Below are 25,627 nucleotides of genomic sequence, written 5' to 3'. Positions count from 1 at the left end.
CCCCAGACAGAGGGCACGATCCAGGCAACCTAAGTCGCCGGACTACACACAGGTCCCAAAAAGGGGAACACAAAACCTCAATCGAGGCCACCCGAGAAGGAGAGTATACCCTCAGAACCAGAAGGAAGAGTAAACCCTCTTCTGATCAATAGAGCAAGTTGAAAGGAAAATCTATACCCTAGCAGACTAAGCTAACAGGATAGATTCAACAAAGCTCACACAGCCAGAGGAGACTGCGACCTGAACACAGTTCCTTAGACCGTTCGGCCATCCTGACACCTGCAGACCCACACCCAGCTGGACCAACCCAGCCTCAGGGATCCAAGACAGGGGAACAAAAGAATCCCGAAACAGTTACAGGAACGAGCGTAAGGATAGCACAGCCATCCCCACAGAGTACAAGTACAACCCGACTCTGAAAACAGACAACAAGGCCATAGACCTAAGGATCTATCAAATAAAGGCCCAACAAATCTGCTTGGAGCAAGCAAGACCCCAGGGGGAACCAATCCCACCTATCCGTCTCCCATCCAGGAGAAGCCCCAAGCAACGACTCTATATCCATAGGGAGGAGAATTTCCCCTAAAGAAAAGGGATGATGCCGGAAGGGCAACAACTGTCCTCAAGGCCCAAAGTCACCAGCTAATGGGAAGAGACATTCCTAACACAGATGTCCTAGAAAAGGACCCTCCTACAAGTAGTTTGCCGAGCAAAGGCACAGCCAACCCATTCGCCTGCAGAGTAGGGAATCCACGGGAACACTGGCAAGATGACCAGGGGAATGCAACCCTAAGGCGCACCAGAAATTGGACATTCAACGCCAGTAGCTGTGTATGAACCAACCACCCTTGAGGCTCAAGCCACACGGCTAATCACCAGATAGCATGGCTACTCTGTGACAAAGAGTAAAACATACTCTGAAAACCTGGCCAACCATGACCAGGTTAGGTAGATGGAGCAAGGACATAGCCCAAGTACCGTGGAACACCCCGACCAGCCCTGAGATCCAAGATTCCAAAACCACCCAAGACTGGGTCAGGAAAAAGGCTAAGCAAAGCTTCAGCAACCGGAAGTCTCAGGGAGAAAAACAGGTCCGGGCATCTAATAGTTCAGGCAAACTTTACCCTAGAACTAAACACCCCAACTGGCCAAAAAGCCAGACACAAGGGTATGGATGCATATCCATCAAATCTGGATAGCGAGAAGAAATCGAAAGCCCCGAACAAAGGAAGGAACCACCCCTAGCTAAAGTCCAACGCTTTAAGGAGAAGTTGTATGAAAATATTCTCAGAGCCTCGGGACAACCAAGGGATACCTCGAGGTCAAAAAATCCTACTAGCAGGACTAGTCTCCCTATCACCTCCGCACAAGCAGAGGACACAAGGAAGAGAAAGGCACTAAGCCTACCCAGCTAAGGAAAACCCCGAGCTAAACAAAGTCCCCGCAGGGAACAACCATCACCCGGAAACACAGATCCCTAAAAGGAGATCCACTCAACCGGAGACAATGGAAGAGGACCCAAAGGTCTCTTATAACTCAAACAGCCAGTACACGTCAAAGGGTAAGAGCTGCATCTAGATACACTATAAACAGCTTACGCGTACCCCTGCAAGGTGTCAAGAGCTGCAACTGGTTTCAAACAACAAACCTTCTGCAAGATAGACAGCTATCCTGTTGTTAGATCAAGCCCAAAAGGACAAATCCAGAGGCCTAAAAACAGCCAAACCGCTCAATTGCGGTAAGGGGCATTAAGTCCTCCAGCCCTCCACCACATGGGGGAGGAAAACTCTAAGTTCTGATGAAATCAGATGTCAGATAGAGTGACGCAGCAGAAAACTCCTGCCCGGTCATCTATGACTGAAGGCTATAAGGACTGAAACAATCCTTCCCACCTCACGGACCCACAGGTCCTCTCGAATACTTAGTTTAACATGAAAAACAATGATAACCTGAGCACTCGGCGCTCCTACCGAACCAGCTGAGCAGAACAGCGCCATGTGTCTGAAAAGCCGCAAGACCGAACGAACCAACAGGACCAGCCTGCACCTAGGGTCCCAACCGGCAAGCTGCATAAATTCTCCCTCATAGGGGAAAAAACAGAAAACAGACATTCTTAACATAGGACTAACATGTCCAAACAACTTCCGAAGAAGTAATAGAGTATCAATCCCAGAAGGTTCCCGAAGGAAACAAAAACAAATAAAAGACATCCCATTGGATATAGATAAAATATAAGGCAACCCGGAGGTTAACGCCCAAAAAGACACAGGCCTACCCGCAGGACCAGCCAAACGGAGCCCTTAACTGACAAAACTGGGAAAGATCTCAGATGACAATCAGGATATTACCTCATCCCCACATGTATAATGAGGTGCACCATTTGAATTATCAGACTGAATATCCCCTTATCTATTAACAATGGGGTCATTCAATAACTGAAACATATGTCTGAGCAATAAACAAAGGCGCACAATCCTGTAACAAAAGGCACAACACTCAGGAACAATTACACCCGCATGGAACTGTAGAGGCCCACCCCAAGGTGGAAGACCCGGGACAATAGGGCATGAGCACATCCTCAAATAAACATCTGGACTCTGTAGACGAACAATTGTCAACATGATATGGAAGCGAAAACATGCTGCAACCTCCGGGGGGAACACGCCACCCTGCACGGAGGAACTATAAACTGGGTTACCCGCATGTGTAGAGATATGACTTGGTAGGGAACTCGCCTCTTGAAGGACGGGACCACCAGAGGCGGATGGCTCAGCAGACCCCTGATTCCCCAAGCCCGAGGAACCAGGACCTCTCATATGGCATACGAAACAATACTGGTTGAGATGTGTCAACGAGGCCAATCCGGATTCGCCACCGGACACAGAATCTGAATCCGAAATCAAAATAGTCTCGGTATCAGAATCCTCCGTAACTGAATCTGAAATGAGGACAGTCTCAGCATCAGAATCCTCAATAACTAAATAGAGGAAATATCAATATGAACTAAAGTATTTAAATAAAAACGGCACCCGACACCCACAATGGCTGGGCACTCACTAGCTCATATGACCAGACCCCTGCGGACTAGAAGATCTCCTTCGCCACACGGTCAAGAATGCGGAAATGGGGAACGGAATGTAACCACGCCCGAACACAAGGTGAACCATACAGTCCAAAAAAAGTGCGCCCAACCAAAAGACTGCGTCACTTCCAAAGGCCTCAAGTTCCAACCACAAGCCCATAAACATCACACATAAGCAGGTTGAATCCCATAAACATGATTATAACCCCCCCCCTGTTCAATAACCCCCCTCAGGAGATATTAACCCTTGATTTCAAGATACTAACAGAGACTCACTGAGACCCTTGTGTCAAATAGTTAGACCCGCAAAGGTGTGTATCCTCTCGGGAAAATATTTCACATTACAGTACACTGACGATAAAGTAAAATTAAACTATCTTACCGGAATCAACGCCGTGGAACAGGAACACGGCCTTTCAAATGTGACGAAAAGTGGCATCGCCTCCGCCATGGACATGAAAGAAGAAAGCAGGCAGTAAAGCGAAGTTCGACAACACTGATTGCTTAAGGAGCTGTTAATATGAGTTGGGATGGTTTCACAGAAAGAAACTCCATGCATCTCCAGACTCTAACTTTCATCCAAGCACTCCTTGCCAGACTGACAGGACTACTTAAAACTCCTGTCCCATGCCGAAGTGTACAACCCTCCATAAGAGACCAAAAAAAAAAATTAAAAATACAAATTCTGACACTTCTCTGCCAACCTCCTGCTCCGAAAGGCAAAGAATGACTGGGGGATGAGGGGAGTGGGAGGAGTATTTAAGCCTTTGGCTGGGTTGTCTTTGCCTCCTCCTGGTGGCTAGGTTCTTATTTCCCAAAAGTAATGAATGCAGCTGTGGACTCTTTCCATTTAAGAAGAAACAAACAGAGTAAACCTACTCTGGCTTTCTGTTCTATGGCAGCAACATGTTAGTAAAACGCAGCAAGGTCCACCTTACAAATTCCTACCTGCTTTAAAGCCACCACTAATCTACTGAAGAGATTGACATGGATTACAGCTATACCCTGAATCTTGCTTGTACCGAAAGAAATTAAATTTTCTTCAGACACCAAAACTTCACCTCCTCCATTAACTGAGGAAAAGAGAATAACTGGGGATTGTTGGTAGGGGAGTGACACTTTGCTGTGATGCTCTTTGTCTCCTCCTGCTGGCCAGGAGTGATATTACCAACAGTAATTGATGATGTCATGGACTCTCCATATCTTAGGAAAAAAAATTCCTTATTTTCTCAACCAGTGTATGAAAATGTACCTCTTAAATTACTGCACAAGTGTACAAGTGTACAAGTATCTTACTCCTCTGTGCTATAAACTACTGCACCAGTGTATAAGTATTTTACTCCTCTGTTCTATAAACTACTGCACCAGTGTACAAGTATCTTACTCCTCTGTGCTATAATCTACTGCACCAGTGTACAAGTATCTTACTCCTCTGTGCTATAATCTACTGCACCAGTGTACAAGTATCTTACTCCTCTGTGCTATAAACTACTGCACCAGTGTACAAGTATCTTACTCCTCTGTGCTATAAACTACTGAACCAGTGTACGGGTATCTTACTCCTCTCTGTGCTGTAAACTACTTCACCAGTGTACAAGTATCTTACTCCTCTGTGCTATAAACTACTGCACCAGTGTATACGTATCTTACTTCTCTGTTCTATAAACTACTGCATCAGTGTACAAGTATCTTACACCTCTGTGCTATAAACTACTGCACCAGTGTACAAGTATCTTACTCCTCTGTGTTATAAACTACTGCACCAGTGTACAAGTATCTTACTCCTCGGTGCTATAAACTACAGCACCAGTGTACAAGTATCTTACTCCTCTAGCTATAAACTACTGCACCAGTGTACACGTATCTTACTCCTCTGTTCTATAAACTACAGTACGAGTGTACAAGTATCTTACTTCTCTGTTCTATAAACTACTGCACCAGTGTACAAGTATATTACTCCTCTAGCTATAAACTACTGCACCAGTGTACAATAATCTTACTCCTCTGTTCTATAAACTACTGCACCAGTGTACAAGTATATTACTCCTCTGTGCTATAATCTACTGCACCAGTGTACAAGTATCTTACTCCTCTGTGCTATAATCTACTGCACCAGTGTACAAGTATCTTACTCCTCTGTGCTATAAACTATTGCACCAGTGTACAAGTATCTTACTCCTCTGTGCTAAAAACTACAGCACCAGTGTACAAGCATCTTACTCCTCTAGCTATAAACTACTGATCCAGTGTACACGTATTTTACTCATCTGTGCTATAAACTACTGATCCAGTGTACAAGTATCTTACTCCTCTGTGCTATAAACTACTGCACCAGTGTACAAGTATCTTACTCCTCTGTGCTATAAACTACAGCACCAGTGTACAAGTATCTTACTCCTGTAGCTATAAACTACAGCACCAGTGTACAAGTATCTTACTCCTCTGTGCTATAAACTACAGTACGAGTGTACAAGTATCTTACTTCTCTGTTCTATAAACTACTGCACCAGTGTACAAGTAGATTACTCCTCTAGCTATAAACTACTGCACCAGTGTACAATTATCTTACTCCTCTGTTCTATAAACTACTGCACCAGTGTACAAGTATCTTACTCCTCTGTGCTAAAAACTACAGCACCAGTGTACAAGTATCTTACTCCTCTAGCTATAAACTACTGATCCAGTGTACAAGTATCTTACTCCTCTGTGCTATAAACTACTGATCCAGTGTATAAGTATCTTACTCCTCTGTGCTATAAACTACTGCACCAGTGTACAAGTATCTTACTCCTCTGTGCTATAAACTACAGCACCAGTGTACAAGTATCTTACTCCTGTAGCTATAAACTACAGCACCAGTGTATAAGTATCTTACTCATCTGTGCTATAAACTACTGATCCAGTGTACAAGTATCTTACTCCTCTGTGCTATAAACTACTGCACCAGTGTACAAGTATCTTACTCCTGTAGCTATAAACTACAGCACCAGTGTATAAGTATCTTACTCATCTGTGCTATAAACTACTGATCCAGTGTACAAGTATCTTACTCATCTGTGCTATAAACTACTGCACCAGTGTACAAGTATCTTACTCCTCTAGCTATAAACTACTGTTCCAGTATATAAGTATCTTACTCTGAGCTCTCATCAGTCTATGAGTATCTTGTTCCTCTGAACTATGATAAAAGTGGCAAATATGTGATCCCAGCAAGTCATTTTTTTTATCATTGTTTCATCACTCGAATATCTTAATTTTCAAGCACAGTCTAGACATTCCTTTATACTTTACCTGGAGGAAAATTCAGCAGTGAACTGCAGCAAGGCATCACTTTCATTTTCAGCATTTTCCGGCACTTGGGGGGGAGAAAGTAAGATACGTTTAAACTGTTATTTTAGGAAGAGTATTGTGGGAAATGATAGAGTCTGGTAAAAACAAAATGATGCTAAGCCTCACAGAGATTACTAATGTGCACAATACATGACATTTCACAGATACCTCTACAGCAGTGATTTTTAACCTTTTTTTTGCCGTGGCACACTTTTTTACATTAAAAAATCCTGTGGCACACCACCATCCCAAAATGTTAAAAAAATCACACATTGTAGCCTAATACAGCATATATATATATACACATACACACAAACACACACATACTGTATGTTTTGTGCTGTTATGCCATGCCTCCTACAAACTACCCCTGCACTGGGAGTAAAAAACAAGCAAAGTTTAAAAAATATGTCACACTGTTGTCAGTCTGCCGTGGCACACCTGAGGATCTCTCACGGCACACTGGTTGAAAAACACTGCTCTACAGTGTCTGGTTGCTAACTAAGGAAGCATTAAACTAAAATGATGAACCAGCAATATTTGAAACATTTTTATGCATGATAAAATAAAAAGACATAAAAGTCTAAAAATTAATTTGTGTAATGTGTTAGAGCATTTTATTGCACTATTGCTTGCAGATACAGCACACAGTACAAAAGCCTTTGTTCAAACTGCTTGGGACAGGTTTGGATTTGGGAATATTCATATTTTCGGGAAGGTTTAGAGAGGGGATGGGACAAAATGTAAACAATATCTTACGTCCTTTAAGCAATATTCACTTGTCATAACACAGCTAATACATGCAACCTAAATGTAGTTTTATATCATTTTCTTTCATAAGGTGGTGAGAGTCCATGAGCCATCACATGTTGGATTAAACTGTAGTCCACTTGGAGGCAAAAAAAAATACCCAACATACTAAGAGATTTTAATCTCTCCCACCTATGTGAGATCCCCCCCGAGAGACAGGAATAGGACAGAGAGGTGTATAGGAGTAAAACTAGAAGTGAGAAAAATGTGTCACTAACCCTCCTCAGGTGTCGCTGGGATTTATCCTTCAGCCCCCTCCTGGTGGCTTTCTATGAACTCCTGATCAAGGTCCTGTGTTAGTCTGCACACTACACAGCTTGGGCTGTTCTACTGGACGCTTGTCTCTTACAGCTGGGCAAGCACAGCATAGTAAGTGCTTACAGGTAGATGAAAGGGACAATCACACAGTCCATAGGCTATTAGCATGCACATGTTCTATATTACACTTTGCTTGAGGACAACACGGACACAAGTAGCGCACTGGCTTGCAGCACTTTAATATCTTTGATTCACTCCTGGGTACTGTCTCTCTTAGCTTCTTACAGCTCCGGTTCTAATTTTGGATCACATTTGATAGAGCCTGCTTCACTGTCTATTACTAAAGTGGGTAATTTTGCTTGCATCTATTTTTTTTTAAATCATATTTTCGTGTGCTTTTACATTGTATCGTATTGATAAGGGCATTCAGGTGGAGCCGGTTGATGCGCCCTCCCTCACTGATGACATCACATTTTTTTTCTCTCAGTGGCCATCTTTAACATTACACGGCTGCAGTTTTCTCTTCATACAGACGTATTTACCTATGCAGATGTGGTAAGACATAATCTGTATATACAGAGCTTTATTATTGGGGCATCAAACATTCATTAATGCTTAATTAAAATGTTTGAGTAGTTTTTTTGTGTTTGTGAAAGGACAGTACCAGAGGTTTTTTTTTCAATATTGACAAGCTCGGCGTGCTCAAGGGAACATTTTGCTTTTGCAGTTTCATTGTGCCTATTAACCCTATAAGAATATTATTGAGGTTACTAAATTTTATCCTCTGTGTGCGCTTGATATAGTTTGTAATTGGTAACTTTCCTATCTGCTTTTGACTTTTATTCACTATAAAATCTTCAGATTATATTTATTATGGAGCAAACTAGAGCAGCTTCCCCTACTATTTTAGATTCAGATCCATTGGAGGGGAGATCTACAGATCACCAGTATGTAGATGTAAAATGTGTGTTATGTCTGTGGTGCATCCCCAATATCAGTTGTGAAACTCCTGCTTGGATACTATATTTTCTTCTATGCAGGTTCCTTCTGTGAGATATTTCTTAAGTCCATGTCCACTTCCCTTAAGTAAAGCTCAGGGAGATCAACTAGATTTTTTTTTAATTTTACGGAATATTTGCATACTACTATCTCTAGCGGATTAGCTTCTATGAATACCCACGAGAAAATGTACAAGTTTACTTGCAGATGGTGATACTTCTGTGGGGTTAAGTTCTTTTGGTACCTTTCACATAAGCAGTAAATCTATGTGCCCAATTAAGGACTCTGAGGAGGAATATTCTAATATTTTTTCGGAGAGTGAAATATTGTCTGATAGTCATGATCCTTCTTTGGACACATTGCTTTGTGAGGTTTTGTTTACTCTAGGGGTTCAAGAACTTGAATCCTCAGAAGCAAAGGAGTTAAACATATGGATATATTATTTAAATTTCCTTCTAAGATATCAGAGGTTTTTCCGGTTCCGGAAGTAATCTCAGAAGTAAACTCCAAGGAATGGAGTAAACTTGACGTTCTGTTTGTTCCTTCCATAAAGTTCAAGAAAAGGTTTCCATTGTCTTCCATCTGGTAGTCTGGGAAACCATTCCTAAAAAGGATGGTGCTATTTCTACTCTAGCTAAAAGAACTAACAATACTTTAGGGTATAGTGCAACCTTCAAAGATCCTATGGATAGGAATTTAGAGGCTTATCAAAGGAAAGGTTTTCCAGCAGGTTTAAATTCAGACCAGGGATCAGTGTGGCCTGTGTGGCTGGCACAATCACACTTTGGTGTGACACCTTATCGGGATGGTTTCTGAAGAAATTTCTTCGGAAGAGATTCAAGGGCACCTTAAAATGATTAAGGAGGCTAACATTTTTATTTGTGACGCATTAATACCAAGAATAGTCCTCACCAGAAAGGCTTTGTGGCTCAAGGCTTGGTCTGTGGACGTGGTGTCAAAAGGCTGATATTTGTCTTTCCCCTTTCAAGGGAAGATTGTTTTTGGTCCAGGCTTGGACCTTTTGTTCATTTAGGAACAAAAAATCTCCCTCATTTTCTAGTAAGAAATTTGAGACCTCTAAGGTCACAAATCCAAGCAATCTAAGAAGGCAGCCCTTGCTTCAGCATGAAGGTGTGGCCCCCAAACCTGATTCAGCTCTGGTAGGAGAAAAATCAAAGAAACACATTTTCAGGGCTGCTTAAACTACTAGAATAGATCATAGGTTAAAAATTAAATACTATATTGCAAATTAAAAATATTTTTTACCTGGGGTGAGAGGGATATTAAAACAGTACATACACTTCATAACATAATGTGGGTTTAACTTATTAGGTACCCTGTTAATTTTAATAAAAATAGGTCTTTATTTAGAGTCGTTAGTCATTGGGTTATCAGTTCCACTTCAAGGCTCTCTGTGGGGATTGCAGCTGAAGTAGTGGTGGTCCAAACCCCGGTAGTCAGATAATAAACAACACAAGCTAACAACAGCGCATTCTCGGATTCAAAAATAAAAGCATACAATTTAAATTCAAGCGCACACAATTGCACATACAATGTTTAAAACATATAAAAACAAATTACCAACTTGTGGTAATGAAAGTCACTCCGCGTCGCTCTGTTTGAAAAAACCCTGCTATTGGTCCATAACTTCGGATATAGGATTTTTGTTGTGGATCCACTGACGCCCAGCATCTTGTGGGTAGTTACGGTAGCCAGCCTGGGACAAAAGACTCCCTTATGCATTTGACTTTGTAAAAGTAAATGTGCAGACAACCTTTTTCGGGAGGATTGGTCTCAGTCGGTTCAGGATCCTAGGGTACATAACATAGTTTTCTCTAGGCTACAGAGAATAAGGTTTCAGTCCAGACCTCCTTGAGGGCAGTTCCTCCTGCCACATGTCCCCAAGGACCAGTGAAAGGCAATTGCCCAAGCCCTGCAAAATATGGGAAAGCGTCCCAGTGCCCGAGTTGGAAAGAACCCAGGTATTTTACTTCATAGTTCCAAAGATAGAAGGAACTTTCAGACGCATTTTAAATCTGAAAACTTTCAAGAAATTCCTGTGTGTGCCCACTTTCAAGATTGAGTCAATTTTACCCATGGTACAAAAGGGTCAGTTCAATAGCTTTAATAGACACATTTTTGCATATCTACATTCACACAGATACTTTCTAGTTTCTAAAATCTGCCTTTCTAGACAAATATTTCCAATTTGTGGCTCTGTCTTTTGGTTTAGCTACAGTTCCTAGAATCTTTCTAAAGGCCCAATGAGCTCTCCCTCTCTATGTTGAGAGCTTAAGGGATAGCATTGGCCCCCTATTTGGACGATATTCTGGTTAAGGGTCCTTGCCTCACACTATCAGGGTTCTTAATTTTCTTTGTCCTTTTGGTTGGATGATAAATGTCCCAAAGAGCTCATTGACTCCACTAATGAGAGCTTCCTTTTTAGCAGTGACCAAAGATTCACTGGCCATGCGTCTGTCTCTATGGGGCACCACAGGACAAAACTGAAAAGGGCTTGGGCAAAGTTATAGACGCAGTAACATCCCTCTGTTCCTCAGTGCATGGAGGTAGTGTATCTAATGGTAGCAGCTTCCAATGGAATTACTTTTGCACATTTTCATCTACATCCCCTGCCGTTAAGGATGTTACAACAGTGAAATGGAGATTAGTCATCTCTCACAAAGGATTTTCCTGGACTTCAAGACAAGGCAGTCTCTCTTTTGGTGGCTAACTCACCACTATGATTCAAGGGGCATCATTTCTTCGGCCATCTTGGGTGGTGAGCACCACGGCACCAGTTTGTTAGGCTGGGGTGCAGTCTAGGAGTCTCGATGGTTTGGTCCCCTCAGGATGCATGCTTACCGATTAATATCCTAAAACTGCATATGATCTTCAAGGCTCTCAAGCAAGAATCCTTTCTAAGATTTCAGACAGATGTCACCGTTGTAGCTTATATCAATAATCAAGGGAGAATTTGAAGTTCCTTGACAATAAAGTGTCCTGCATTTTTAAGTGTGCAGAACAGAATCACTGTACAATTGCATTGATTTATATACCAGGGGTAAACAATTGGTTCTTCATCCAGGGGAATGGTCTCTGAACCAGGAGGTGTTTAATCAAATAGTGAGACTGGGAGGTCTTCTAGAAAAAGATCTAAAGGCTTCTCTCTTAAATTGTAATCTTCACAGATACTGAGCCAGGCCTCGGGATGCATGTGTCAGTCATTCTGATTGCTTCAGCCTGGCTCCATAAGACTTGGTATGCAGGTCTGGTTCAAATGTACAGTTCTCATCAAAAAAGCCTTACATTGAGGAAAGACCTTCTCAAGTTCCATTCTTCCATTAAGACGTAACATTTTGAATTTAATGGCTTGGAGATTGAACGTCTGATTTTGCAGTTAATGACAATAGACGTACCTGGTACGTCAGTTGTCTAACAGAGTGCTGGAAGCGATCACAATCGCTTCCAGCAGCTCTGAGGGTATTGCAGTGATGCCTCCATATGGAGGCATCCTGCAATACCCCTTTACAAGCCTCCGATGCAGAGAGAGCCACTCTGTGGCCCTCTCTGCACCGGAGCGTCGTTGGTGGGTGGGAGCAAGGCAGGGAGGTGGGTGGGCGGCCTGCCAAGGGCCTGTGATTTGGAGGGGGGCGGGATCGGAGGCCGGATCGGATGCAGCAGTGTCCGGGGGCGCATGGGCGGCGGGCGGGCGCGTGCACGGGGCGGGAGCGGGTGGGAACTGCTACACTACAGAAAACATGAATTGCAAAATTGGGAGAAAAGGGGGGATTTTAATTCAATAAACGATCAAAGGGTTGGGGGGGGGGGAAGCTACACTACAGAAAATGGGAAAAAAAAGTCCAAAAAACAATAAAAGCACATTTTTTTTAAGAAACTGGGTACTGGCAGACAGCTGCCAGTACCCAAGATGGTGCCCATTAAGTTAGAGGGGGAGGGTTAGAGAACTGTTTGATGGGGGATCTGTGAGTTTGGGGGCTAAGGGGGGATTCTATACAGCAGCATATGTAAATATGCTATAAAAAAAGAAAAAAAAACCCAAATATACCTTTTTATCTTAGTACTGGCAGACTTTCTGCCAGTACTTAAGATGGCGGGAACAATTGTGGGGTGGGGGAGGGAATATAGCTGTTTGGGAGGGATCAGGGGGTCTGATGTTTCAGGTGGGAGGCTGATCTCTACACTAAAGCTAAAATTAACCCTGCAAGCTCCCTACAAGCTACCTAATTAACCCCTTTACTGCTAGCCATAATACAAGTGTGATGCGCAGCAGAATTTAGTGGCCTTCTAATTACCAAAAAGCAACGCCAAAGCCATATATGTCTGCTATTTCTGAACAAAGGGGATCCCAGAGAAGCATTTACAACCATTTGTGCCATAATTGCACAAGCTGTTTGTAAATAATTTCAGTAAGAAACCAAAAATTTAGAAAAATGTAAAAAAAAATATTATTTGAACGTATTTGGCGGTGAAATGGTGGCATGAAATATACCAAAATGTGCCTTGATCAATACTTTGGGTTGTTTACTACACTACACTAAAGCTAAAATTACCCCAAAAAGCTCCCTACATGCTCCCTAATTAACCCCTTCACTGCTGGGCATAATACAAGTATGTGTGCAGTGGCATTTAGAGGCCTTCTAATTACCAAAAAGCAACGCCAAAGCCATATATGTCTGCTATTTCTGAACAAAGGGGATGCCAGAGAAGCATTTACAACCATTTTTGCCATAATTGCACAAGCTGTTTGTAAACAATTTCAGTGAGAAACCGAAAGTTTGTGAAAAAATTTGTGAAAAAGTGAACGATTTTTTGTATTTGATCGCATTTGGCGGTGAAATGGTGGCATGAAATATACCAAAATGGGCCTAGATCAATACTTTGGGATGTCTTCTAAAAAAAAATATATACATGTCAAGGGATATTCAGAGATTCCTGAAAGATATCAGTGTCCCAATGTAACTAGCAGTAATTTTGAAAAAAAGTAGTTTGGAAATAGCAAAGTGTTACTTGTATTTATGGCCCTATAACTTGCAAAAAAAAGTAAAGAACATGTAAACATTGGGTATTTCTAAACTCAGGACAAAATTTAGAAACTATTTAGCATGGGTGTTTTTTGGTGGTTGCAGATGTGTAACAGATTTTGGGGCTAAAAGTTAAAAAAAAGTGGTTTTTTTTCCATTTTTTCCTCATATTTTATATATTTTTTATAGTAAATTATAAGATATGATGAAAATAATGGTATCTTTAGAAAGTCCATTTAATGGCGAGAAAAACGGTATATAATATGTGTGGGTACAGTAAATGAGTAAGAGGAAAATTACAGCTATACACAAACACCGCAGAAATGTAAAAATAGCCATTGTCATTAAGGGTAAGAAAATTGAAAAATGGTCCTGTCATTAAGGGGTTAAAACTTGACTTTTACTAATAACATTAAACGTACCTGTATAAGCAGAAAACAAAGGTTACATCTAAAACATAAGTAAAAATAGAAAGCAAAAGAGACGTCCCCAGCCCCTCACACCATACCAAAAAGGTATGATTACCATAAATATATTGCCAGCCACCTATCAGCTAAATGAATCTTGATCAGTACAGCATGGGTAATTATCCCCACCAAAACAGAAACAGTGAGTACAAAAGTTCACTATTCTGAGATGATTCCCACTTGGTGACAAATCTAAACTTTCCACGTTCACTGTATTGGGTTTTTTAAAAAAAGGGTATTCCCGTTCTGAATCTTCTATAAAACACACTAATTAGATATGTTGGTAACTATAGCATACATGCAACACAATAATTAACAGTAGAGGAGCTGGGGGCGAGAACGCCTGACGTGCATTTCGCCCACAGCTTTGTCAAAGGCCTTTTTTTCCTGGCCCTTTTTTTTCTGGCCCTTTTTTTCTTGCCCTTTTTTTTCTTGCTCTTGTCCTTTCCTATCTTCTACTCCTTGCTTAGCTATACATCAGTCTAATTTACCAGGAAGTTGGGAGGGATTTTAAGGGCTGTTGGAGTTTTGGGAATCTTTGCCTCCTCCTAGTGGCTAGGAGTAATGGCTCGTGAGCTCTCACCACCATGAAAGAAATTAATGTATCAGGTAAGCATAAATTATATTTTTTAATACTTTTGTACAAATAGTACCATCAGAAAGGTAGTACTGTACTGAAATCAGAAAGTTAAGAGTTTTTGTTGTTTTAAATATAAACTATCATTTGCATTTTAAAACCAAAAACCAAACACCAAACCAAAGACTGATGATTTAGAAATGTTAATTTTTAATAATTTTATATAAATAAATATAAATTTAAAAGTCTGGATTTCAGAAGATTTCTTGATTTTGGCAATCCATATAGAGAATTTTATCTGTATAACCATTAACATGGTGATAACCTGAAAATTAGAAGCGGGTGTGACCACTCATTTAAAGGAACGTAATTCCCTCTTTTACATGAGGAGTCTTATGCCCCTCTAATTAAATCAGAGTGAGGGATAGGGGCTCTGAAGTTGCCCTCCCGTACCCCACCAATAAAAATTACCTTTTTCTAGTGGGCATGTGATCACAGTTAAAAACTGTTTCCTAGGTAGCAAGTGTCAAATAAAAGGAGAGTTTGCCCTTTCAAATTAGAGATCATATGTCCTTCTACACCAACAGGGAAGGAGATAGGGACCCCCTCCTCCTCAATTTAGCCAGCATTTCAAATGCTGCTGCAGGAAATCCAAGTTTTCATGACAATCTTGCGTCTAAGAGGGGCATGCAACATCATTTGAAAGGGTAGGCTCCGCTCTTTCAAATAAGCGTTCCCTGTAAGTGGCTAGGAACTGAGCTACTGGCTTTGAAAGCCCCCAACCCCTGGCTTGATATAATAAAAAAATGCATTCATCATACTGTTAAGTATAGAAGTTGCTAAAACTACTCATATATGTGGACAGGACATTATGACTAAGTCACTTACTCATTGGAGACTTTCTGAGTGCAGAAGATGAAGGCATGCCAAATATCTCTCCATCATCCACACCAAACTCAGTAGCATCTTCAAAGTCATCTCCGTCACTGTCGCTGATCATGTGGATATCTGTACTTTGCTGTGGAATAAAATGGGATGTGGACACTTTGATACAGAACAAAATCAGATACACTTCAACACTGAAATGCTACCACAGACGACTGTGTTCTATTCCAAAGTAGGGTATTACATCAATTTCAATTAGCATGGTGCCATTTAAAAGGAAGCAGTCAAACTATTATAACATTTAAGTGTTAACTTATTTCTGCTATTCAAACTAATACCCGATAGGGTTGACACACGTTTTTCATATTTACAGTGTATGCTGATTAACTTACTGGTGACTAGAGAGTGTTACAAAAAATTGCATTACAATGCATTTTGACCGTCAGCTGGCAGCCAATTGGTTCAGTAGATGATCCCACAGTGTATTTAAATTGACAAAAACATTCTTATGGCAACACTGTTTCAAGTAACAACAACCCTTTAATAGAAATTTAATTTGAGGGTTTCCTTTACTGCATAAACATTCTAATGTTAGGGTACAGGTTCCTCTGTATGAATAAAGAACTTACCCGATAAATTAATTTCTTTCATATTGGCAAGAGTCCATGAGCTAGTGACGTATGGGATATACAAGCCTACCAGGAGGGACAAAGTTTGCCAAACCTCAAAATGCCTATAAATACACCTCTCACCACACCCACAATTCAGTTTAACGAATAGCCAAGTAGTGGGGTGATAAAGAAAGGAGTAAAAAGCATCAACAAAGGAATTTGGAAATAATTGTGCTTTATACAAAAAAATAACCACCATAAAAAAGGGGGTGGGCCTCATGGACTCTTGCAAATATGAAAGAAATACATTTATCAGGTAAGTTCTTACATAAATTATGTTTTCTTTCATGTAATTGGCAAGAGTCCATGAGCTAGTGACGTATGGGATAGCAATACCCAAGATGTGGAACTCCACGCAAGAGTCACTAGAGAGGGAGGGACAAAATAAAAACAGCCATTTCGCTGAAATAAATTAATCCACAACCCAAATATAAGTTTACTCTCAAAAATAAAAGGAAAAACTTGAATCATAAGCAGAAGAATCAAACTGAAACAGCTGCCTGAAGAACTTTCCTACCAAAAACTAAGAAGCAAATACATCAAAATGGTAGAATTTAGTAAATGTATGCTAAGAAGACCAAGTTGCTGCTTTGCAAATCTGATAAACTGAAGCTTCATTCTTAAAAGCCCAAGAAGTGGAAACTGATCTAGTAGAATGAGCTGTAATTCTCTGAGGCAGGGCTTTACCTGACTCCAAATAAGCTTGATGCATCAAAAGCTTTAACCACGATGCCAAAGAAACGGCAGAAGCCTTCTGACCTTTCCTGGAACCAGAAAGATAACAAATAGACTAGAAGTCTTCCTGAAATCTTTAGTAGCTACAACATAACATTTCAGAGCTCTCACTACATCCAAAGAATGTAAAGATATCTCCAAAGAATTCTTAGGATTACGACACAAAGAAGAGACAACAATTTCTCTATTAATGTTGTTAGAATTCACAACCTTAGGTAAGAATTTAAATGAAGTCCACAAAACTGCCTTATCCTGATGAAAAATCAGAAAAAGGAGATTCACAAGAGAGCAGATAATTCAGAAACTCTTCTAGCAGAAGAGATGGCCAAAAGGAACAACACTTTCCAAGAAAGTAGTTTAATGTCCAAAGAATGCATAGGCTCAAATGGAGGAGCCTGTAAAGCCTTCAAAACCAAATTAAGACTCCAAGGAGGAGGGATTGATTTAATGACAGGTTTGATACGAACCAAAGCCTGTACAAAACAGTAAATATCAGGAAGTTTAGCAATTTTTCTGTGGAATAAAACAGAAAGAGCAGAGATTTGTCCTTTCAAGGAACTTGCAGACAAACCTTTATCCAAACCATCCTGAAGAAATTGTAAAATTCTAGGAATTCTAAAAGAATGCCAAGAGAATTTATGAGAAGAACACCATGAAATGTAAGTTTTCCAAACTCGATAATAAATCTTTCTAGAAACAGATTTACGAGTCTGCAACATAGTATTAATCTCTGAGTCAGAGAAATCTTTATCACTAAGCGTTCAATTTCCATACCTTCAAATTTAATGATTTGAGATCCTGATGGAAAAACGGACCTTGAGATAGAAGGTCTGGCCTTAATGAAAGTGGCCAAGGTTGGCAACTGGACATCCAAACAAGATCCGCATACCAAAACCTGTGAGACCATGCTGGAGCCACCAGCAGCACAAACAATTGCTCCGTGATGATTTTGGAGATCACTCTTGGAAGAAGAACTAGAGGCGGGAAAATATAAGCAGGTTGATAACACCACGGAAGTGTCAACGCATCCACTGCTTCCGCCTGAGGATCCCTGGACCTGGATAGGTACCTGGGAAGTTTTTTGTTTAGATGAGATGCCATCAGATCTATGTACGGAGGCCCCCACATCTGAACAATTTGAGAAAACACATCTGGGTGGAGAGACCATTCTCCCGGATGTAAAGTCTGACGACTGAGGTAATCCGCTTCCCAATTGTCTATACCTGGGATATGAACCACAGAAATTAGACAGGAGCTGGATTCTGCCTAAACAAGTATCCGAGATACTTCTTTCATAGCTTGAGGACTGTGAGTCCTACCCTGATGACTGACATATGCCACAGTTGTGATATTGTCTGTCTGAAAACAAATGAACGGTTCTCTCTTCAACAGAGGCCAAAACTGAAGAGCGCTGAGAATTGCACGGAGTTCCAAAATATTGATTGGTAATCTCGCCTCTTGAGATTTCCAAACCCCTTGTGCTGTCAGAGATTCCCAAACAGCTCCCCAAGCTGAAAGACTCGCATCTGTTGTGATCACAGTCCAGGTTGGACGAACGAAAGAGGCCCCTAGAATTATACGATGGTGATCTAAGCACCAAGTCAAAGAAAGTTGAACATTGGGATTTAAGGATATTAATTGTGATATCCTTGTATAATCCCTGCACCATTGGTTCAGAATACAAAGCTGTAGAGCATACGAAGAGAGAAGCGCTCTACCAGGAACGAACAACAGCTTAGTGGCTTGTTCTATGGCGATTTACCACCCGGAAGCAGCCTCTTTTAGACCAGTGTGCTTTTCACAGAAGACAACTTTCCTGAAGTATATCAGTCTGATCCCGCCAAGTAAGGTCAGTCCAGCCCCGAAATACCAGGCAATTCTCCTCTGAACAAGGAACATGACAACCCCAGACGATCGTTTCGGCCTCCTATGGGCCTCGTCAGTGAGGTGCAGCCACATTCCTCTAAGCACACTGGGCAAGGAGTCCACGTCTGGTTTCCCCCATCACCCATAGGGAGACTTCCCCAGGGTCATAATAATTTGCATACGAAGAGAGAAGCGCTCTACCAGGAACGAACAACAGCTCAGTGGCTTGTTCTATGGCGATTTACCACCCGGAAGCAGCCTCTTTTAGACCAGTGTGCTTTTCACAGAAGAAAACTTTCCTGAAGTATATCAGTCTGATCCCGCCAAGTAAGGTCAGTCCAGCCCCGAAATACCAGGCAATTCTCCTCTGAACAAGGAACATGACAACCCAGACGATCGTTTCGGCCTCCTATGGGCCTCGTCAGTGAGGTGCAGCCACATTCCTCTAAGCACACTGGGCAAGGAGTCCACGTCTGGTTTCCTCCATCACCCATAGGGAGACTTCCCCAGGGTCATAATAATTTGCATACGAAGAGAGAAGGATCCGACTGATATGCTTAAGGAAAGTTTTTCTCTGTGAAAGGCACATGTTGAGCAAAAAGAGGCTGCTTCTTGGGTGGTAACTAGCCATAGAACAAGCTATTACGCTATTGTTCGTTTCCAGGTTGAGCGCTTCTCTCTTTTTATTTATGCAAATTATGACATTTTGGGAAGTCTCCCTAAGTGTGATGCGGGAATCCAGACGTGGACCCGTTGCTCAGTGTGCCTAGAGGGATATGGCTGCACCTCACTCACGAGGCCCACAATAGGCCGAAACGTAAGTCTGGGGTTTTGCTGTTTCTCTCGTTCAGAGAAGGATTGCCTGGTATTTCGGGGCTGGACTGTACTGTGAAGTCAGGATCAGACTGATATGCTTAAGGAAAGTGTTTCTCTGTGAAAGGCACATGTTGAGCAAAAAGAGGCTGCTTCTTGGGTGGTAACTAGCCATAGAACAAGCTATTATGCTATTGTTCGTTTCCAGGTTGAGCGCTTCTCTCTTTTTATTTATGCAAATTATGACATTTTGGGAAGTCTCCCTAAGTGTGATGCGGGAATCCAGACGTGGACCCATTGCTCAGTGTGCCTAGAGGGATATGGCTGCACCTCACTGACGAGGCCCACAATAGGCCGAAACGTACGTCTGGGGTTTGCTGTTTCTCTCGTTCAGAGAAGGATTGCCTGGTATTTCGGGGCTGGACTGTACTGTGAAGTCAGGATCAGACTGATATGCTTAAGGAAAGTTTTTCTCTGTGAAAGGCACATGTTGAGCAAAAAGAGGCTGCTTCTTGGGTGGTAACTAGCCATAGAACAAGCTATTATGCTATTGTTCGTTTCCAGGTTGAGCGCTTCTCTCTTTTTATTTATGCAAATTATGACATTTTGGGAAGTTTCCCTAAGTGTGATGCGGGAATCCAGACGTGGACCCGTTGCTCAGTGTGCCTAGAGGGATATGGCTGCACCTCACTGACGAGGCCCACAATAGGCCGAAATGTACGTCTGGGGTTTTGCTGTTTCTCTCGTTCAGAGAAGGATTGCCTGGTATTTCGGGGCTGGACTGTACTGTGAAGTCAGGATCAGACTGATATGCTTAAGGAAAGTTTTTCTCTGTGAAAGGCACATGTTGAGCAAAAAGAGGCTGCTTCTTGGGTGGTAACTAGCCATAGAACAAGCTATTATGCTATTGTTCGTTTACAGGTTGAGCGCTTCTCTCTTTTTATTTATGCAAATTATGACATTTTGGGAAGTCTCCCTAAGTGTGATGCGGGAATCCAGACGTGGACCCGTTGCTCAGTGTGCCTAGAGGGATATGGCTGCACCTCACTGACGAGGCCCACAATAGGCCGAAATGTACGTCTGGGGTTTTGCTGTTTCTCTCGTTCAGAGAAGGATTGCCTGGTATTTCGGGGCTGGACTGTACTGTGAAGTCAGGATCAGACTGATATGCTTAAGGAAAGTTTTTCTCTATGAAAGGCACATGTTGAGCAAAAAGAGGCTGCTTCTTGGGTGGTAACTAGCCATAGAACAAGCTATTATGCTATTGTTCGTTTCCAGGTTGAGCGCTTCTCTCTTTTTATTTATACAAAGCTGTAGAGGTCTCATATGAAAACGAGCAAAGGGGATCGCGTCCGGTGCTGCAGTCATGAGACCTAAAACTTCCATGCACATAGCTACTGAAGGGAATGACTGAGACTGAATGTTCCGACAGGCTGCAACCAATTTCAAAAGTCTCTTGTCTGTTAGAGACAAAGTCATGGACACTGAATCTATCTGGAAACCTAAAAAGGTTACCTTTGTCTGAGGAATCAAAGAACTTTTTGGTAAATTGATCCTCTAACCATGTCTTCGAAGAAACAACACTAGTTGATTTGTGTGAGATTCTGCAGAACGTAAAGACTGAAGATATCGTCCAAATAAGGAAACACTGCAATACCCCGCTCTCTGATTACAGAGAGTAGGGCACCAAGAACTTTTGAAAAGACTCTAGGAGCTGTCGCTAGGCCAAAAAGAAGAGCAGCAAATTGGTAATGCTTGTTTAGAAAAGAGAATCTCAGGAACTGATAGTGATCCGGATGAATCGGAATATGAAGATATGCATCCTGCAAGTCTATTGTGGACATATAATGCCCTTGCTGAACAAAAGGCAGAATAGTCCTTATAGTCACCATTTTGAAAGTTGGTACTCTTACATATCGATTCAAAATCTTTAGATCCAGAACTGGTCTGAATGAATTTTCTTTCTTTGGGACAATTAATAGATTTGAATAAAATCCCAGACCCTGTTCCTGAAATGGAACTGGCATGATTACCCCTGATAACTCCAGGTCTGAAACACACTTCAGGAAAGCCTGAGCTTTTACTGGGTTTGCTGCAATGCGTGAGAGAAAAAATCTTCTCACAGGCGGTCTTACTCTAAATCCTATTCTGTACCCCTGAGAGACAATACTCTGAATCCAATGATTTTGGACCGAATTGATCGAAACATCTTTGAAAAATTTTAATCTGCCCCCTACCAGCTGAGCTGGAATGAGGGCCACACCTTCATGCAGACTTGGGGGCTTGCTTTGATCTCTTAAATGGCTTGGATTTATTCCAATTTGAGGAAGAATTCCAATTGGAAACAGATTCCTTTGGGGAAGGATTAGGTTTCTGTTCCTTATTTTGTCAAAAGGAACGAAAACGGTTAGAAGCTTTAGATTTACCCTTAGGTCTTTTATCCTGAGGCAAAAAAACTCCCTTCCCCCCAGCGACAGTTGAAATTATTGAATCCAACTGAGAATCAAATAATTTATTACCTTGGAAAGAAAGAGATAGCAATCTGGACTTAGAAGTCATATCAGCATTCCAAGATTTGAGCCACAAAGCTCTTCTAGCTAAAATAACTAAAGACATATATTTAATATCAATTTTGATGATATCAAAAATGGCATCACAAATGAAATTATTAGCATGTTGAATCAACTTAACAATGCTAGACAAATCATGATCCGATACTTGTTGCGCTAAAGTTTCCAACCAAAAATTTGAAGCAGCTGCAACATCAGCCAAAGAAATTGCAGGCCTAAGAAGATGACCTTGTGGTTATTAATTCATTTAAAATATCTTTACTTTCTACTAAATATAATTCTAAATCTCTATGGTGAAACCACTAAAACCAACACAAATAAATTGTGAAATAAACTCTATGAGAGGGTCTCCATTTTTTTGCCAAACAGTTTATTTAGGAATCAATATATGTTAATAATAAGATAAATATTTACAGGTATATATATATATATATATATATATATATATATATATATATATATATATATATATATATATATATATATATATATATATATATATATACACACATATATATATAAATCTATTTTACAGCAACACAGTCCACATTTAAGATACAGGGCAACTTACTACAAAAATCCCAATTTGTCCAAAATTGCTAAAATAACAATAGGAATATACTTAGCCATATTTCCCAAAGTGTTCACCATCAGCCATCTTTCCAGGATAAGTAAGATAAGAAAAAGAGAGAGAGGTTCTGGTGTTGGTTGTATTTTATACCCCAATTCAAAAGGGAGTTGCTTATCAACTGCCACTCAAAAGGCCATTGGGAGTGTCTTTAGTTCAGAGAGAAAGGTGTACCTGGGGGAAGGGATTTTAATAACAGCTAGGTGAATATTCCAGTGATAAAATGTCACCACAGACCTGAATATACATAAGCCTTCCTTAGATAAGATTCAAGTTTCCCATCTAAAGGATCTTTAAAAGAAGTACTGTCTTCCATAGGAATAGTAGTATGTTTAGCAAGAGTAGAGATAGCCCCATCAACTTTGGGGATTTTTTCCCAAAACTACAATCTAACTGCTGGCAAAGGATACAATGTTTTAAACCTTGAAGAAGGAATAAAAGTACCAGGCCTATTCCATTCTTTAGAAATTATATCAGAAATAGCATCAGGAACTGGAAAAACCTCTGGAATAACCACAGGAGGTTTATAAACAGAATTTAAACGTTTACTAGTTTTAATATAAAGAGGACTAGTTTCCTCCATATCTAATGTAATCAATACTTCTTTTAATAAAGAACGAATATATTCAATTTTAAATAAATAAGAGGATTTGTCAGTGTCAATATCTGAGGCAGGATCTTCTGAATCAGATAGATCCTCATCAGAGAAGGATAAATCAGTATGTTGCCGGTCATTTGAAATTTCATCAACTATATGAGAAGTTTTAAAAGACCTTTTACATTTATTAGAAGGCGGAATGGCAGACAAAGCCTTCTGAATAGAATCATAAATAAATTCTTTTAAATTTACAGGTATATCTTGTGCATTAGATGTTGAGGGAACAGCAACAGGTAATGAACTACTACTAATGGGTACATTTTCTGCATGTAAAAGTTTATCATGACAACTATTACAAACCACAGCTGGAGGTATAATCTCCACAAGTTTACAACAAATGCACTAAGCTTTGGTAGAACTTATCAGGCAGCAGGGTTCCAACAGTGATTTCTGAGAAAGATTGAGACATCTTGCAAATGTAAGAGAAAAAAACAACTTATAAAGCAAAATTATCAATTTCCTTATATGGCAGTTTCAGGAATGGGAAAAAATGCAAACAGCATAGCCCTGTGACATAGAAAAAAGGCAAGAGGCAAATAGGAATAGGGTCTTAAATAATGAAAATATTTGGCGCCAAGTATGACACACTCTAAATATTCTTTGGCGCCAAAAAACGTCCGGAAACGACACACTTGCGTCATAGATGACGCAACCTTGTGAAGGACTCGGCTTCAACTAAGACGCCGGAAATGACGAATTTGCGTCAACAAACGTAACTTCGCGCCAAAAAAATCTCGTGTCAAGAATGACGCAATAAACTTTGGCATTTTGCGCCCTTGCAAGCCTAATTCTGCCCACGAAGCGAATTTAAAAGACAGTCAATTTGAAAAAGAGACTATACCCCAGGTAAGAAATACATTTTTATAAAAAAGCATTTCCCAGATATGAAACTGAAAATCTGCAAAAGGAAATATACTGAAAACCTGAATCATGGCAAATATAAGTACAATACATATATTTAGAACTTTATATAAATACATAAAGTGCCAAACCATAGCTGAGAGTGTCTTAAGTAATGAAAACATACCAAACCAAACCAGTACTGAAACGGTTATCAGTAGAGGTAATGGAATATAAAGTATATTGTCGATCTGAAAAGGGAGGTAGGAGATGAATCTCTACGACCGATAACAGAGAACCTATGAAATAGATCCCTGTGAGGAAAACCATTGCATTCAATAGGTGATACTCCCTTCACATCCCTCTGACATTCACTGTACTCTGAGAGGAATCGGGCTTCAAAAATGCTGAGAAGCGCATATCAACGTAGAAATCTTAGCACAAACTTACTTCACCACCTCCATAGGAGGCAAAGTTTGTAAAACTGAATTGTGGGTGTGGTGAGGGGTGTATTTATATGCATTTTGAGGTTTGGGAAACTTTGCCCCTCCTGGTAGGATTGTATATCCCATACGTCACTAGCTCATGGACTCTTGCCAATTACATGAAAGAAATCACGCTGACCCAACAGGATGTAGTAGTGTGCGGGCCTGGTTAGGGTAGAGTATTGTTATTACACATTTCTTAGACAGAAGCAGACATGGAGCTGTGTGAAGGTCTCGTCTGGGTCACATAATATCACCCCACTTGTGTGAAAGAGGTGCCCATTTCACGTTATCTGTCCATAAAATATACATACCTCTTCAGACTGTTCTCGAGTTTGGACAGGGGATGTCCTTCTTATCACTGTCAGCCGATGGCATGGAAAATTGAGTCCTGCAGATGCCAGCGTCATCTGAAACACAAAAAAGGCAAACATAATGCGCTATGGTCGGACTGGAACATCTTTCACAAAATTACAAAATAGCAGAAAACTGAACAGGGTTTAGCACTAATGGCTTAACAAATTTGAATGAAATTTAGGACTAGCTGTTTTTATTTTTTCTAAACTTTAACTCTGTGTCCCCTCCCACATAATGGTAAATATTTTGTATTAAAATAAAGGTTTTTATCGTAAACTTTTTCCCCGTAATATATACACACACACACATTAAACCAAAACACAATAATGTACATCGGATTAATATTATGTTTGCTAACATTTTCTATATACTGTATTGCTGTTATAGTTCACCTTTCTTGAGCCGCTAATCAGTGCCTATATTACTTTATATTTAGCCCATATAATATTCCAACCTGCACCCCTTGTATGCCAGACAGAAGTGCCACAAAATGCATTAGTGTCCTTTCTGGTATTCAAGAAATTAATACTCAAGAGTCACAACATTATTATTCT

General features: G+C 40.7%; 1 protein-coding gene across 1 annotated transcript in view; it reads right to left on the bottom strand.

Moving 5' to 3' along the window:
- The window catches only part of FAF1 (Fas associated factor 1), a 700,642-nt gene that overhangs the window by 284,153 nt on the left and 390,862 nt on the right, over positions 1–25,627 (bottom strand). The window contains exons 9-11 of the mRNA XM_053693495.1: positions 25,031–25,126; positions 15,454–15,583; positions 6,374–6,437 (exon numbers count right to left, since the gene is read on the bottom strand). Of these exons, the coding sequence (XP_053549470.1) occupies positions 6,374–6,437; positions 15,454–15,583; positions 25,031–25,126 (290 nt within the window). The remainder of the gene's footprint in view (positions 1–6,373; positions 6,438–15,453; positions 15,584–25,030; positions 25,127–25,627) is intronic.

The sequence above is a fragment of the Bombina bombina genome, chromosome 10 (assembly GCF_027579735.1).
Source record: "Bombina bombina isolate aBomBom1 chromosome 10, aBomBom1.pri, whole genome shotgun sequence".
Lineage (NCBI taxonomy): Eukaryota > Metazoa > Chordata > Amphibia > Anura > Bombinatoridae > Bombina > Bombina bombina.
Note: the sequence above shows the minus strand (reverse complement) of the source record. Positions and strands in the feature narration are given on the sequence as shown.